General features: G+C 43.9%; 1 protein-coding gene across 3 annotated transcripts in view; it reads left to right on the top strand.

Annotated features, from left to right (window-relative positions):
- rnf13 (ring finger protein 13) overlaps nt 1–17,717 on the top strand; it is a 214,121-nt gene that overhangs the window by 32,737 nt on the left and 163,667 nt on the right. For 2 of the 3 annotated variants that reach the window (XM_059651210.1, XM_059651209.1), the window contains exons 2-3: nt 7,546–7,674; nt 8,924–9,004. In XM_059651210.1, coding sequence (XP_059507193.1) covers nt 7,567–7,674; nt 8,924–9,004 — 189 coding nt within the window. In that variant the 5' untranslated portion in view covers nt 7,546–7,566. Of the gene's footprint in view, nt 1–5,068; nt 5,204–7,545; nt 7,675–8,923; nt 9,005–17,717 lie in introns of all 3 variants that reach the window. The other variant, XM_059651211.1, reaches the window with a different exon arrangement.

Raw genomic sequence — 17,717 nt, 5'->3', positions numbered from 1 at the left:
CCATTGGGGAGGGGGTTCAAGGATTTTGACCCAGCATCATGGAAGGAATAGCAATTTAACTCTGGATGGTGAGCGGCTTGGAGGGGAGCTTGCATGGGGTGACCTTCCCATGTATTTGCTGTCTTTGTCCTTCTAGATGGAAGTGGTCATGGGTTTGGAAGATGCTGTTAAGGATCTCTGGTGAATGCTCAGTTAGCTACAGTTTTAGAGACTTAAGTTTGGGATTTTTTTCCCCCCTTCGAGCTGATCTAATTGAGTTTGTCCATATGATAAAGGGGTAGGCCATTAGCTCACTTAATCAGCCATTTAATTAGAACATGGCTGATTTGCATTTTAACTCCTTTTCTGTTCTAATACCATATTTATTTAATAAACTTGCAAAGCCAATATCTAAGATAATGGGAACTGCAGATGCTGGAGAATTCCAAGATAATAAAATGTGAGGCTGGATGAACACAGCAGGACAAGCAGCATCTCAGGAGCACAAAAGCTGACGTTTCGGGCCTAGACCCTTCTTCAGAGAGGGGGATGGGGAGAGGGAACTGGAATAAATAGGGAGAGAGGGGGAGGCGGACTGAAGATGGAGAGTAAAGAAGATAGGTGGAGAGAGTGTAGGTAGGGAGGGGATAGGTCAGTCCAGGGAAGACGGACAGGTCAAGGAGGTGGGATGAAGTTAGTAGGTAGCTGGGGGTGCGGCTTGGGGTGGGAGGAAGGGATGGGTGAGAGGAAGAACCGGTTAGGGAGGCAGACAGGTTGGACTGGTTTTGGGATGCAGTGGGTGGGTGGGTGGGGTGGGGGGGGGGGGGGGGGGAGAGAGCTGGGCTGGTTGTGTGGTGCAGTGGGGGGAGGGGACAAACTGGGCTGGTTTAGGGATGCAGTAGGGGAAGGGGAGATTTTGAAACTAGTGAAGTCCACATTGATACCATATGGCTGCAGGGTTCCCAGGCGGAATATGAGTTGCTGTTCCTGCAACCTTCGGGTGGCATCATTGTGGCAGTGCAGGAGGCCCATGATGGACAAGAGAATGGGAGGGGGAGTGGAAATGGTTTGCGACTGGGAGGTGCAGTTGTTTGTTGCGAACTGAGCGGATTTACAATCCGACCCCACCACCCAAGACATTTTTCCATCCACTCCCCTGTCTGCTTTCCGGAGAGACCACTCTCTCCGTGACTCCCTTGTTCGCTCCACACTGCCCTCCAACCCCACCACACCCGGCACCTTCCCCTGCAACCGCAGGAAATGCTACACTTGCCCCCACACCTCCTCCCTCACCCCCATCCCAGGCCCCAAGATGACATTCCACATTAAGCAGAGGTTCACCTGCACATCTGCCAATGTGGTATACTGCATCCACTGTACCCGGTGCGGCTTCCTCTACATTGGGGAAACCAAGCGGAGGCTTGGGGACCGCTTTGCAGAACACCTCCGCTCAGTTCGCAACAAACAACTGCACCTCCCAGTCGCAAACCATTTCCACTCCCCCTCCCATTCTCTTGATGACATGTCCATCATGGGCCTCCTGCACTGCCACAATGATGCCACCCGAAGGTTGCAGGAACAGCAACTCATATTCCGCCTGGGAACCCTGCAGCCATATGGTATCAATGTGGACTTCACCAGTTTCAAAATCTCCACTTCCCCTACTGCATCCCTAAACCAGCCCAGTTCGTCCCCTCTCTTCTCCCCCCCCCCCCCCCCCCCACTGCACCACACAACCAGCCCAGCTCTCTCCTCCTTCTCCGCCCCCCCCACCCACTGCATCCCACAACCAGTCCAACCTGTCTCTGCCTCCCTAACCTGTTCTTCCTCTCACCCATCCCTTCCTCCCACCCCAAGCCGCACCCCCAGCTACCTACTAACCTCATCCCACCTCCTTGACCTGTCCGTCTTCCCTGGACTGACCTATCCCCTCCCTACCTCCCCACCTATACTCTCTCCACCTATCTTCTTTACTCTCCATCTTCGGTCCGCCTCCCCCTCTCTCCCTATTTATTCCAGTTCCCTCTCCCCATCCCCCTCTCTGATGAAGGGTCTAGGCCCGAAACGTCAGCTTTTGTGCTCCCGAGATGCTGCTTGGCCTGCTGTGTTCATCCAGCCTCACGTTTTATTATCTAAGCCAATATCTATCCAGCTTAATAAAGAATTAAGTTAACATGAGTGATGGTTTGTAGTTGGCAGGATGACTGTATGTATGAACTCAAGATCAAAAAAGATGAAAGTGTGAATTTTATTTTTTAAAAACTAGGTTAGATTGATAACTGGCAGAATATTCCTTTTGAAAAGGATTTCATAAGCATCTGTATAGTGTGGAAGCAGGCCCATAACATCCACACTGACCCTGTGAAGAGCACCCCATACAAACCCACCCCATCCCTATAACCCTGTGCTTCTGGAGCTAACCACTGAGCTACCATGCTGCCCATATCAAATTTTTATAATAAGTAACTTGCAAAACTGGAAAAGGGTCCTATATAGACTTGAATGGTTGCGTGGCCTGATTTTATGCTGTTATTTTGACCAATTCAACATTTTGCACTCCTAATGCAATTTTAGAAAATATGATTTAAGAAGTAACATTGTTACTGAGTTTCCTTGAGATTCTGTAAGCAAGTATAATTTGACTTTGGTAATAGTGGACCTTAAGAACAATTACCCCTCAATCCTAATGAAGTGTAGCAATAGACTGCTGTCATACTTCATTTTTTTCTGGCATGCTAATAGTCTGTGGGGTTTAGATTTGACTTCATAATTAAGACATAAAATTAGAGATTCAAAAAGACATACTTAAGATGGCTGTTATCAGTTGATTTGCAATAGGTGTGAATCTAAGAAGCCTATAAGTCCCATTTTATGACCTTCCTTTTGTTACTTGTGCTTTTATGTACTGTAAGATTCCTCGTTACAGCTTAAGGGGTTATGACTGATGATATGCCAATGAAACACTCTGCATCACTTCCAGTGAAGATGTAATGTCACATGATCTTGATCCCTGCTACCGAATTTGTAAATGTGGAACCACATGAACACGTGGCTTTTGTAAAGTTAGTGCTTCTTCATACCTCCGTAGACTCTGTACATACGCTTATTTTTGCTTAGCTAAATAGGAAGCTGAAACTATGAAACAATCACATGAGTTTCTGAACTAGTTGACTCCATTATGGCCTTAAGCCTCTCAATGTGCAAACACAAAATTGGGAGGCATCTTGTTCAGGACTGGCTATCTGAGTAGTGCTTTAATGAATAGGAATTGAATTACATGGGAGGATAATTTTTCTCTCCGATTCTGCCACTGTGGCATCATACAATAGAATAATTATATGAATTTGAAGGTGCTAAAGACAGATGTCCCTCTGTAGTTATTTTGCCCATGGCAATCATTTTGAGAGTTGTAGCCTTTTGGGATTGTTGCGTCTTATTTAATTGTACAGTGTTAGTGATTTTTGCTTTTGTACACCTCAGTTGTTTTAAGTGTAAATGCAACTTGCCTCCCCTACTTAGGCCACTAAACCTACACTGAGAGAGCTTTATACTGATCGGACAGATCACCCAATAAGTAAACGTGAATGTTGTATTCCAATGTGGACTCCTCATTCTACTTCCAGTAAGTTAAAGTAACAGTAATGTATACCTATATCTGTGATACCATATTTTATAACCTGAAAGACATGATTAATTCTCAGCAATAATGGTTGGATTCAAGAATGAATCACGGACCAAACTGCTTTTCCTCCCAAGTTCAAAAGGGAATCTGGAGTGAAGAGAAATTTGCGCAGAAATCAAATTTGTCTAAGTGACAAACTTTAATAATTTTATCTGAAAATAGGGAAATATATTTTGATATTCTTGGAAACAAGCATGGATTCTTTTAATTTTTTGAGGAGTAAGCATTTTCAAAACTGCTTTGGATGTGGTGACTGACTTTCAGAGGGATTCAGTAGCACATGCAATGTAAATTAATGCATGTTTAAGAAACATGATTGTTCAAGTCACTTGAACAGTTGCTTTACTTAATTGTTCATGTAGATACTTTTGTTATAATGCTTCATCGCAATCTCTCATTTCCCTTCTCGTTACCATTGAAGCTGGTACACATCGTATCATATTTGCTCCTGTAGCACTTAGAGCATAGCGCTCTGCATGCCTTTCAGTTGTCTAGTACCAAGTGCTAAGAGTTGTGAATATGAATTACACAGTGAATAGCTCATACCTCGGTCATGTCGGAAAATGCTCGAGACTGTGTTATGTTTGAAGCTTTCTTTGTAACTTTATTTTCTCAAAGCTGCCCAAGTCAAACAAAATCAAATTAAAAAGGACTTCTTAATGTTACCAGGAAAATTCAACATTTGTGATGTTCAGATTGCACATCTGCATCACTGCCTAATTTACTGAGTAACCTCCTGACACGTGTCTGTATTGCTACTTCAGTCTAAACAATTGAATTTCTCAGCCCAGTTAAATGATTTTTTTGAGGTTGTCTTAATTCACTGTTGTCAGTGTAGATCATGTAACTGCACCTAAAGGGTTAGCACACTTAGTGGAATTTCAATTTAAACTTCTTCCTGATGCGGATGCCAGTCTGAATCCTTATCATTTACTCGTTTGACTTTACTGTTTTTGCTGATTTTCTCCAACCATAAGATTTGGAGTGCACTTGTGCATTCATGTATGCATGCCATATGTTTGTATACAGTAGTACTCAACTTGCTAGTGTCTTGTTGGCACGACTGTTGCAGTGTTCCCTGATTCCCTTTACAGGGGCTCCCTGACTTAGAAATGTAATTCCACATGAGTGTAATTTCAAAGGCCTGACACATGCCTATTTCTTGGATTTAAGAATAACTGCTTCATATTATCCTGTGTTGTGTTTCAACTTGCGTACAGACTCCGGAACACAACCCTTTTGCACCCTAGGGATTACCTGTACAACCAAAAGACTGTTAGTTTCTGCATTAAGTATACATCCAACCGTTCACAGCTATATGCAGTTGAGAACTCCACAGATCTGAGTACAGAAGATCCTTGTCATCTCAGTCCTAAATGGCTCATCCCTTTCCCTGATGTTCCTCAGTTTTTCGGAGACCTTCGCGGACTTGATGCAATAGCAAGACACTGACCTGGCTACAAAAACACAATCCTTTATTATTAAGCAAGTACAAGCTGTGGAGGATCGTTGTACTCAACCCGGCGCAGAGTGCTGAGTTCTGTAAGTGATTCTCCCCGAACAGCAGACAGTCCCTGCTTTTTATACTCTATTTTGGCTGCTACGTAAAACAATCACTACATGTGGGACATAAAGAGAACAGGATACAGCATTGATACTTCACGAAGTGAATGATAACAACAGGATGCGATTTCAAGTTGCTGAAATGTCTGGCCTGAACAAAGATCATTGACCTGGTGACTCCAGTAGAAACAGAAGTTTCACCCCTTTACAGAATTACAGAAGTCTCACATCTTTACGAACGTTTCCCACCCAATCCTATTCAGCAGGAAGTTTAAGACAGTTTCCACATATCCCTGTGTGAGAAGATAAGGAGCGTAAAAATTAATGAGATGTTATCCCATTACCATATGTTAATGGAATAACATCCGATTTACCTAATGACCATCCTCATTCTAGACTGTCCAACCAGGGAAAGGATCTGCCTGGTATTTACCCATTGAACTCGTCAAAACTTAAGTTTTAACTTAAATTGCACCTCCATTCTTCAAAACTAGAGGGCACATATTTTGTGTGAATGTAATTTTGTAGCTATTTCTGTCACTCAGTATTTGCAAAATTTTAGAATAATTTCTTGGCATTCCCTGCTGCTGCTTCCTAGCCTGATGTATGGATTTGAATTCATTCTGAAATGTGGAATGGATTTTTAAGACTCGTGTCATGAAGTATCTGTTTGACAAATGTGTCAACAGGTTGGTTGAACAGTCAATGCTTAGCATTAGGTTAGATGGAGTGTTATGACTCTATCCCCTCTGCTTCATTTGCCTTCTGTTAGAACTAGGTTTATTGATGCTTGTACTCCAGTACAACGTAAAGTGTACAAAGTCACCATTTTGGCTGCCTCTTGGGTATAAGGAGGTATGTTCTTAGGTATTATTTTCTTTTTATATCTCTAAATTTAACTTGGCTGCCTCTTACTTGAAAAAAAATTAGAATTTTTGAAGTATTTGAATTATAGCACTACTTTTAATTGTTCTTGAACTGTGTTCCAAACAAAGTACCTTCTATTTCAAGTGATGTGTACTTGTATTTTGACTCCAGTTCCACTCATTCGTCACCGCTCCCCCCCCCCCCGATCCCGGTTGTCCCAAAATGCTTGGGCATCAGGTGCTGAGCCTTCTAAAGCTTGAAGAATTTTTCAGCTGTCTTTGGGGATTTATCACCAATAATGTAGTTTTTTTTGTGGAGAGAAAACAGTATAAACATAATAGGTCCAGAGACCCTTTCACAGAACCAATCGTAGCTGGGGAAAAAGGGTCGCAAATGCTGAAGACCGGGTGGGACTGAGTAGTAAGTTAAAGAAGTGCGGGGATATTTGGAGACTATGCAAGGGGAGCAAGAGACAGGCAAAAAAGAGATGGATGATGGTAAGCCAGGGAAGGAGGACAAGCTGATGATGGGAACCATTAGTAGCTGAAAGTCTGAAGTGTGGGAGTAACTAAAGGACACAGGAGCGTTAAATTTTGTTTAACTTGATATGGAATCCTTAAGGCTGCAGTGTTCCCAAATGGAAGATGAGATGCTGTTCTTCTAGCGTGCTCTGAGCCTCGCTGGGGCACTTCACTGGGCCCTACCTAGACTGAAATGTTGGCCAGGGAGCATGGTGGTATCGAAGTGGCCGTCAACAGGAAACTCATTTTTTGATTTTGTTTGATTTATTTACTGTAACATGTACTTTGTTATAAAATTACAGTGAAAAGTGTTGTACAGTGTCATCACTCTCCAGTGCCATTTTAAAACAGATAAACTAAAACAAATTATAAAGGAACTGTTCAACTTTAGTCTTTCAGTGCTCTGCAGCATATAACAGCTTTAATTCTGGTTCCGGTATAGCTTTCTTTTAGTGACAAAAGTCACATGACACCAGGTTGTAGCCCAGCTGGTTTATTTGAAATCCAACTTGTTTATTTGAATTTGCAAGCTTTTGGGGTGCTGCCCCTCCGTCAGGTGACTCCACTCTCTGAAATCTCCTACTGTGCCCTCTATGATTATCGGTGTTTATAATTTAGGCTTCTTAATCATCCCTGATTTTTGATCAATCCATCACTGGTACCCATCCCTTCACATGTCTGGGTCCTAACCTTACAAATTCCTTACTTGTATCCTTTTAAGCTATATTTTGCTTTCCTCCTTTTTTTAAGACGTCACTTTGTTTGATCAGAGGAAGATTTTTGTCATTTAATCACAAGCAGATATTAAGTTCAGTGATGTGCATTTTGCTTCATAAGACTCATGTTAAGTACCTTTCTATGTTAATCTTAGGTGGTATGTAAATGTCTGGACATAAAACATCTGTTTAATTTTGTTTTATTTCTATTGAATAGGTTTTGCAGCAATTTTTGAAGATGATTTTGCCGTTGGGGTTGTTGATTTTATCTGCATCACAGATTCATATAAGCTTTTATTTTGTTGCTTTTCTCCACCTGTGGCCTGTGGAAGGTGACATTATCGCAGTAAGTACAGCCAAAAAGAAATCAACACTTCGATTGCAAATGCAAAATTTTAATTCGTTTTGGAAGGCAATGTTTCTGTCAAAATACAGTGTGTAAAATTCTTCCGATAGAGCAGAGTAACAGGATGGATGAGTTCATAAATCATAACCCAGCAGTGTAGGAGCAGACAATTTGGGCCATCAAGTCCACACCAACTCTCGCCCAGACCCTCCTAACCTTTGTAATTCCCAGAACTAACGTACAGATTGGTGACTGATTAGCGCTGCTGCCTCACAAGGCCAGGGATCTTGTTTTAATTACAGTCGTGGGCAACTGTCTGTGTGGAGTTTGCGGATTCTCCCCGTGTCTGCTTGTGTTTCCTCCGGGTGCTTTGGGTTCCTCCCACAGTCCAAAGTTGTGCAGGTTAGGTAGATTGGCCATAGGGGGTGTAGGCTTGCAGGGATAAGGTTGGGGGAGGGGTTGTGTTGGGTGGGATGTTTCTCGGAGAGTTGGTGTGGACTTGTTGGGCCTGTAATCCCCCTGTAGGATTCTACAAATGAATATCCCAGGGCATTATAGGCAATCCAGCATGACTTGTCCACCTAACCTACATATTTTTGGACTGTGGAAGGAAACCAAATTTGATCCCATGTCTGTTTTAAGGAGATGTTTAGTTTTTAGTATAGAGATTTTCACTATGCGTCAGCAATTCTGTGCTCCTGGGTTCAACGAAGGCAACTTGTTAATTTAAATTAATGAGTAATTTTGTCAGATGGCACCAGGAAAAATTTTTATTATAGCATTGTGTACTTTTACAAAAAGCCCACTTGCATATTTCAGCGAAATAAACCAGTTAAGTCTTTGTGATCTTATTGTAACTAAGTGCTGCTGAGGCCCCATGTTGTTTAACTGTCTCAGTGCTCTGGGAGCAGCTATGAATGAACAATAGATAATTCCTTTTCATTTTATAAAAAAAACAAAGTACTAGAGAAACACATCAGCGGCATCTGAAGAGAACGAGTTAGTGTTATAAGTCCTAATGTGAGACCCCTTCAGAATTTTGGAGACTTCCTTTTGAGCTGTTGCCGAGATCCCAAAAATTGTTTTTGAATTAATGTTACAGTATGTTTCCTGGTTTAAGATTTGTCTCGATTTAAAATTTGCAAAAATTTCATGTGTATGCTAAGTCTTTTGATCACTTTATTATTAATGACCATACAAGGCAGTATCTGATGACTGCCTGAAACTGTAATTCTTTAATGTTTTTCAGCACTCTATTGATAATCAAACGCAGAACTTTGATGATCTCCCGTCAAGATTTGGTTACCGGCTTCCTAAAGATGGTCTAAAGGTAATTCATGAGCGAAGAGGGTGGCCTCTGGTGTGAATCAGCATAGATTTCTACAATAATTTGTTGCCCATGTTCCTTTTCCCACTGTTGAGGCATTAAGCTCAGGAAATCCTTCCTGAAATTTTCCTGAATTTCTACCTCCCCTGCATCTTTTAAGGCATTCCTTAAAACATACCTCTTCCCGAGGTTTTGGTCACCTTTCCTGTTGTGTTTATCACATTTTGACTGATTCTTCTGTGAATTGCTTTGGGATGTTTTTCTGCTTTGTAAATAGGTGGGACAAAATACCATAAGTTGAAGAATTGCCTCCCAGACCTTGGCCAGCGAGGACTCTGAGGTCTGTGGGGGAAGTGCCTGTTGTCTAATTCAGAAATATCTTTTGGAGAAGAGTCCCAACCCGAAACGCCAGCTTTCCTACTCTTCGGCTGCCTGGCCTGCTGTGTTCCTCCAGCTTCACTGGTATCTTGGATTGTTCCCACATGGCAGCTCTTACTATCTCACATTAAATTATGTGCTGTCTAGGAAGTTCTATTCAGGTGGGAAATGATAAAATGGCTGTCTTAGTCGTCTATGCCATTGATCACAACAGGACCTTGTTTAGAATGAATACTTCTGTCAATTCAATGAGTGTTTAAACTGTTTTGTATCTAAAAGACATGCAAGTTACTTAAAACTCAACAGCTGTCATTGTACTTGCACTTGATCTAAATAAATATAATAATGTTTCAGCACATTCTCATTTGAGTGTCCACAACACATACAGATTTCAAAGTGGGAGGATAGGCTAGCCAGTTGAAATATCCAAAAAAATCATGTCAAATACAGATTTGTTAGATGAATACCTAGGATGGTTTCAAATTGCGATCAGATGATGGGAACTGCAGATGCTGGAGAATCCAAGATAACAGTGTGGAACTGGATGAACACAGGCCAAGCAGCATCTTAGGAGCACAAAAGCTGATGTTTCGGGCCTAGACCCTTCATAAAGAGAGGGGGTTGGGGAGAGGGTTCTGAAATAGAGGGAGAGGCAGACCGAAGATGGATAGAGGAGCAGATAGGTGGAGAGAAGAGTATAGGTGGGCAGGTAGGGAGGGGATAGGTCAGCCCAGGAAGGATGGACAGGTCAAGGAGGTGGGATGAGGTTAGTAGGTAGGAAATGGAGGTGTGGCTTGAGGTAGGAGGAGGGGATGGTTGCGCGGAAGAACAGGTTAGGGAGGCTGGGACGAGCTGGGCAGGTTTTGGGATGCAGTGGGGGGAGGGGAGATTTTGAAGCTTGTGAAGTCCGCATTGATACCATTTGGACTGCAGGGTTCCCAAGCGGAATATAAGTTGCTGTTCCTGCAACCTTTGGGTGGCATCATTGTGGCACTGTAGGAGGTCCAGGATGGACGTGTCGTCTGAGGAATGGGAGGGGGAATTAAAATGGCTTGCGACTGGGAGGTGTTGTTGTTTATCGTGAACCAAGCGGAGGCGTTCTGCAAAGCGGTCCCCAAGCCTCTGCTTGGTTGCCACAATGGGTACAGTGGATGCAGTATACTACATTAGCAGATGTGCAGGTGAACATCTGCTTGACATGGAAAGTCATCTTGGGGTCTGGGATGTGGGTGAGGGCGGAGGTGTGGGGCCAAGTGTAGCACTTCCTGCGGTTGCAGAGGAAGGTGTCGGGTGTGGTTGGTGGGGAGTGTGGAGTGGACAAGGGAGTCCCGGAGAGAGTGGTCTCTCTTGAAGGCAGACAAGGGTGGGGATGGAAAAATGTCTTGGGTGGTGGGGTCGGATTGTAGGTGGCGGAAGTGTCGGAGGATGATGCGTTGTATCCGGAGGTTGTTAGGGTGGTATGTGAGGACAAGGGGGAATTCTCTTTGGGCGGTTATTGCGGGGGCCAATGTAGTATCCTGCATCCACTGTACCCGTTGTGGCTTCCTCTACATTGGGGAAACCAAGCGGAGGCTTGGGGACCGCTTTGCAGAACGCCTCCGCTCGATTCTCAGTAAACGACTGTGCCTCCCAGTCGCGAGCCATTTTAACTCTCCCTCCCATTCCTTGGATGACATGTCCATCCTGGGCCTCCTGTGCTGCCTCTTGCTCCCAAGAGGAGCTCAAACAGTTCATCTGCTTGAACACCTTCCACCCCAACCTCCAGTTCACCTGGGCCATCTCCATCACATCCCTCCCCTTCCTATGTCTTCATCTCGGGCAACCAGCTAGAAACTGATGTCCATTTCAAGCCCACCAACTCCCACAGCTACCTAGAATACACCACTTCCCTCCCACCCACCACCTGCAAAAATTCCATCCCCTATTCCCAATTCCTCCGCCTCTGCTGCATCTGATCCCAGGATGAGGCATTCCACTCCTGTACATCCCAGATGTCCTCATTCTTCAAGGACCACAGCTCCCCCACCCCACCCCCAGTGGTCGAGAACTCCCTCGACCGTGTCGCCTCCATTTCCTGCAACACATCCCTCACACCCTGCCCAGGAAATAACTGCCCAAAGAGAATCCCCCTCGTTCTCTCATACCACCCCACCAACCTCCTGGATACAACGCATCATTCTCCGACACTTCCGCCATCTACAATCTGACCCCACCACTCGACATTTTTCCATCCCCACCCTTGTCTGCCTTCCGGAGAGACCACTCTCTCCGTGACTCCCTTGTTTGCTCCACACTGCCCTCCAACCCCACCACACCCGGCACCTTCCCCTTCAACCGCAGGAAGTGCTACACTTGCACCCACACCACCTCCCTCACGCCTATCCCAGGCCCCAAGATGACTTTCCGTATTAAGCAGAGGTTCACCTGCACATCTGCCAATGTGGTGTACTGCATCAGCTGTACCCATTGTGGCTACCTCTACATTGGGGAAACCAAGCAGAGGCTTGGGGGTCGCTTTGCAGAACACATCTGCTTGGTTTGCTATAAACAACTACACCTCCCAGTCACGAACCACTTTAACTCCCCCCTCCCATTCCTTAGATGACATGTCCTTCCTGGGCCTCTTGAAGTGCCACAATGATGCCACCTGATGGTCACAGGAACAGCAATTCATTCCGCTTGGGCACCCTACAGTCCAGTGGTATCAAAGTGGACTTCACAAGATTCAAAATGCGCCCCCCCCCCCCCACCCCATCCAAAACCTGCCCAGCTCGTCCTCTCCTACCTAACCTGTTCTTCCTCTCACCTATCCCCTCCTCCCACCTCAAGCCACACCTCCGTTTCCTACCTACTAACCTCATCCCACCCCCTTGACCTGTCTGTCCTCCCTGGACTGACCTATCCCCTCCCTATCTGCCCACCTATACTCTCCTCTCCACCTATTTTCTCCTCTATCCATCTTCGGTATGCCTCCGCCTCCCCCCCCTCTCCCTATTCACTTCAGAATCCTCTCCCCATCCCCCTTTTTCTGATGAAGGGTCTAGGCCGGAAACTACAGCCTTGTGCTCCTAAGATACTTGGCCTGCTGTGTTCATCCAGCTCCACAGTTTATCTTGGTTTCAAATTGTGCCCAGTTCTCTCTGAATTGTGACAGGATAATTTAAAGATATTGACTAGCAATTTCTATTTGATCTGGAGTCAGGTTAATGTTTAGATGCTGCCTGTGGTATATAGCTAGTCAAGTGGCTTGGTGCCTATTTGCTGTGTGGCTCATAAGGTTAGTCTTAGCGTGCTGATCTATCACTTAAAAGTAGGTTTGTGATACTAGAGAACCCACTGGCTCAGTTAGGGCATCCAAGAAAGGAAGCACATTTAACTATTTGATTTTAATCTGAGTTTGAGCGCAAGATAAAATTAAGACATGTAAGGAAATTGTACGTGTCTACAGTTTCAGATTCAGATACAGTGCTGTAGGTAGATCCTGCCATGAAGTACTGCAAGTGGACTAAATTGGTGCAGTGTGAATTCCATCTCCCAGGGCAGAGTTCTTTGGTGGATACTGCTAGGATTGTTGGTTGGCCTGTGAAAAAGGCCTGATGGAACCTGGTGCTCAGGTGAATTGGTGGCAATGTGGAGGGAGACTTTTTAATCCAATGCTTTATCATTGTGTATATGATTAAACTGCTTTCCTGTTCGAACATTCTTGAAAAAGGAGAAGCTCTGCATTTTTGACGGTTAGTGGCATGCAAAAGAAGCATGACCTCTTGAGTCAGTCAGACTGGCCAGCTGCCCTGTGGTAGTATAGACAAATTTATTTTCCCAGTTCTATAGTGACTAATACATCAAAAATGTACTATGCTGTAAATTGATTTTTCATGAGAATGTAACAATATTTCAAAGGTTTTAGTCTACAGGAAGTAACTAATTAAAGTTTTTTTAATTTAGTCATGCTCATTTACATGTTTAATCAGTGTTTTGTGGCGCAGGTTGTCTTTTGAAGGGAGCTGCTTATCAGATAGTACACGTGGAAGAATAATAATTTTGTTTAAACAAAAAACTGTAGATTACAACTGGCCAGTTGACAGAGTAATAAGTAGCTTGCTACACTTTGTATCCCAAACTGTTTTCGTACTATTTTGCACCCATCTTCATATCTTGACAGTTGACAATGGAGAGGTAGGCTATTCTTCTTCTTGTGTCCTATCTGATATGCAAGTTCAAATAATTGCTTGTGGACCTTAGTGTGCACAGGGCTGTTATTTCCCTACCTTAAACGCTTTTGAGGTATGGTCTTTGTAATTGACTGTTAAGTGATTTGAGACACCAAAAACTATTGAAGCTACAATACGGACAACATGTTCATTCCTTCTTTGAATAACAAAAGCAGTCCTTTTATGTATCGCTTGAATGTAGTAAAACATTCCAGGTTACCTCAGAGCAAATTTGACACTGAGTCACAAGATATTTCAACGGAACCAAAAACGTGGTTGAACAAGAGATAGTATGAACTGCAGATGCTGGAGAATCTGCAATAACTAACAAGGTGTCGAGCTGGATGAACACAGCAGGCCAAGCAGCCTCTGAGGAGCAGGAATGCTGACGTTTCGGGCGCAACCCTTCCAGCTTGGCCTGCTGTGTTCATCCAGCTCTACACCTTGTTATCACATGGTTGAACAAGTTGGTTTTGAGCAGTGAGTTAAAATATAGAACAGAACAGGGTAGGGAATTCATGCTGACAAAAGTTGACCACTAGTGATTGAGTGGTTAAGACCAGCGATGTGAGGGGGGTTGTAATTGCACAAGCTTGCGCATCTAAGTTGTCAGTCTGAGAACTTTATTGATAGGAACAGCAGTAGACCGTACAGCCCCTTGACCATGCTCCACTTCAGTTAAAAACTGAAAGAACTGTGGATGCTGTAAATCTGGGAGGGAAAAAAAAAGTTGCTGGGAAAGCTGAGCAGGTCTGGCAGCATGTGTGAAGGAAAAAAAAATCAGTTAATGTTTTGGGTCCAGTGACCATTCCTCAGAAATGACGGTAGCCAGGAAAATGTCACATTATACGCAGAAAATAGGGAGGGGATTGGGTAGGGAGTAAATAACAGGACAAAGACCAAAGCCCAAAGAAGGAAAAGCAAAGTAGTTGATAGCTATTCATCCTCCTAGCCAGATAGTTGTTAATTGGACTGTTAGCCTTCCATTACACACTAACTATTGTTAGTTACTGTGTGCTAAAGAAACAAAAATCAAGTTGCTGGAAAAGCTCAGCAGGTCTGGCAACATCTGTGTTCAGAAGAAGGGTCACTGAACCCAAAACGCTAACTTTTTCCCCCTTCATAGATGCCGCCAGCGTTAACAATTCAGAACACATCTGTTGCCAGACCTGCTGAGCTTTTCCAGCAACTTTTTTTTATTTGTTGCTTTAGCACATAGCCTGCCATTACACACTACCTATTGTTAGTCACTCTGCTAACTAGGAACAAAAACCCAAGTTGCTGGAAAAGCCCAGCAGGTCTGGCAGCATCTGTGAAGGACAAAACGTTAACATTTCAGGTCCAGTGACCCTTCCACAGAATGCACGGTTCTGATTTTTTGTTCCTGATTTATGGCATCTTTTGATTTTTATTTATGTTCTAACAAGGCCTGGTATGTGGGGTAGGGGCGTGAGGAGATGGGAGAGTTTTGGCCTGAAAATAATTGAACTTGAATTCAATATTGCAGAGTCCCCAAGCAGAAAGTGGGATGATGTTCTATCAGCTTGTGCTGAGCTTTGCTGGAACAATGCAAGCCTGAGATAGAGGTGTTGGCTGGGGAACAGGGTGGTGTTAAAGTGGCAGGCAATTGGAAGCTGAGTCTTTTTTTGCAAGCAGAACATAGATGTTCTGTGAAGCAATTTCCCTAATGTAGAGGAGACCACATTGTGAGCACCAAATGCAGTAGACTAGATTGTGGGAAATGTAGATGAAGTGCTGCTTCACTTGAAAGGTATAATTCAGCCCCTAATACAGGGATGGAGGAGGTAATTGGACAGGTGTTGCACCTTTGCTGATTGCAGCTAAGATATCTTGGGGTTGTGGGTGATGTTTGGGGATGAAGGAAGAGTGGGCCAGTGTGTCCCGCAGGGGATGGTCTGTATGGAAGGAGGACCATGAAGGAGAGGAGAATGTGTTGAGTGGTGGTGTTTCGCTGGAGGTGGTGGAGATGGATGCTGGTGGGATGGTAGGTAGGGACAAGGGGAGCCCTTTTGCTGCTGTGGGAGGGGAAAATGGGATGAGAGTGGAACTGCGGGAAATAGGCTGGACCTGTTTGGGGGCCCTGTTGACAAGCTTGTCATTACACACTACCACGAGTTACTAACACTTGCTATAAACGGTTATTCATCCTCCTAGCCAGATAGTTATCAGCTCCTTTGTCTATCCCACTGCTTTTCCCCCTCTTTGGGCTTTATCCTAGATCCTTTTGTCTACTCCCTACCCCATCCCCTCCCTATTTTCTGCAAATAAACTGATGTTTCCTAGCTACCATCAGTTATGAGGAAGGGTCACTGGGCCCAAAACATTAACTTTTTTTTTTCCTTCTCACATGATGCCAGACCTGCTGAGCTTTGCTAGCACCTGATTTATAGCATCCGCAGTTCTGTTTTTTTAACCAAGTGGAGCATGCTCAGGGGGCTGTATGGTTTAGTAAGTTCTTAGACTTACAACTGAGATGTGTAAGCTTGTGCAGTTGTAGCCCTATTTGCATCTCTGACCTTAACCACTCGGTCGCTGGTAGTCATGCCTTGTAGGCATGAAAAAGTTCACCCGGAATGCTCCCTGTCGGTTGTGGTACCCACGTAGACTGATGTGGAAGATGGGTGCTGCCAGTAATAAAGGTGCCAATTTCTATCAACACCCAAGCAGATTAACGTGTGTCAAATGACATTAAGGTAGTGAAGAAATGGTATGGAAACCTTCATAGTAAGAGCATTTGGGTACAGGAGCAGGGATGTCTTGCTGCAATTAGATGTAGCCTTGATTAAGAATCCACCTAGAATATAGTGTACAATTCTGGTCTCGTTATGAGGTGGTATTTTGGAAACCTATAAAATTATTACAGGACTAGACAGGGTAAATGCTGGAAAGATGTCTTGGTTGACCTAGAAACCCAGAACAAGGAGTCACGGTTGTAGGAGATGCAGTAGGTCATTGAGGACTGAGAAGAAATTTCTTCAGTGTCGAGTCTGAGCTTTCTCTGCTGTAGAAAGCAGTTAGGCCAAAATATTAAAGGACAATATTTAAGGAGGAGTTAGATTTTTTTTTGATTTAAAGGGATCAAAAGGTGTCGGGGGTGGGGGAGGAATGCAGGAGCAGATTTGGATGGTCAGCTATGATCATAGACTGGCAGAGCAACCTTGTTAGGCTGAATGGCATACTGTTTTCCCCTATGGATACTGTCTGAAAAGTCGTTGAGGTAGTAGTGAGGTTAAAATTGGTGTTGTCAACATATGTATGCAAATGAGTGATAATGGGAACTGCAGATGCTGGAGAATCCAAGATAATAAAATGTGAGGCTGGATGAACACAGCAGGCCCAGCAGCATCTCAGGAGCACAAAAGCTGACGTTTCGGGCCTAGACCCTTCATGTTGTGTTTTCACATGATGCCACTGGGAGGTGGCATGTATATGAGGAGCAAGAGGGGATCAGGAATACTTTGTTGAAGGACTCGCTAGACGAAACTGCAATAGAGTAGAAAATATACTGCAATTATTCTAGTGTGAAAGTGAGGCTGAGTTTAATTATAATGGTGCAACTGCAGCTAGAAGTAATGTGTTTACGCACACTGGTGTTTATGGCTCCTGAATACTAAAGCATAAAATTATAGCACTGTTGACTGAGCATCGGCAGGCTGCATTCATACACTTATAGATTATTCAGACAGGAGCCTTTTAGGTTTCTGCAGTGTGGCCAAAAGTGGTGTTTAATCTGATACAATCACTTTATAACGATGTGTGCACATGTGACTAAAACATGGATTGATCGCCCTCTGCAGGTTGACCATGAAGTAACTTTACTGAATGAGGTGTAGTGCTAGTTTTAAGCAGCAGAGGGTGCTGCAGTAATTTTTTCTTTTAAGTCCTTAAACTTGCCTCCAAGATGCCTTGATGAACAGCAGGAATAGGAATGGTGTAGTTGATACGTATTCACAAATTAGTACTAATGAAATATGGTCGTGAAACTGAATTTATAAACATGCACTTCTGTAATGCATGCATCTTTACCCTCTGCCCAAAGTAGCCAGGATTTTTAAATATCTTTACTAGGCTCTTGACATGATTGAAGTAATCATTCAGACCAGAGA

The sequence above is a fragment of the Stegostoma tigrinum genome, chromosome 14 (assembly GCF_030684315.1).
Source record: "Stegostoma tigrinum isolate sSteTig4 chromosome 14, sSteTig4.hap1, whole genome shotgun sequence".
NCBI lineage: Eukaryota > Metazoa > Chordata > Chondrichthyes > Orectolobiformes > Stegostomatidae > Stegostoma > Stegostoma tigrinum.
The sequence above is the reverse complement of the archived record's forward strand: the minus strand, read 5'-3'. Positions and strand labels throughout refer to the sequence as shown.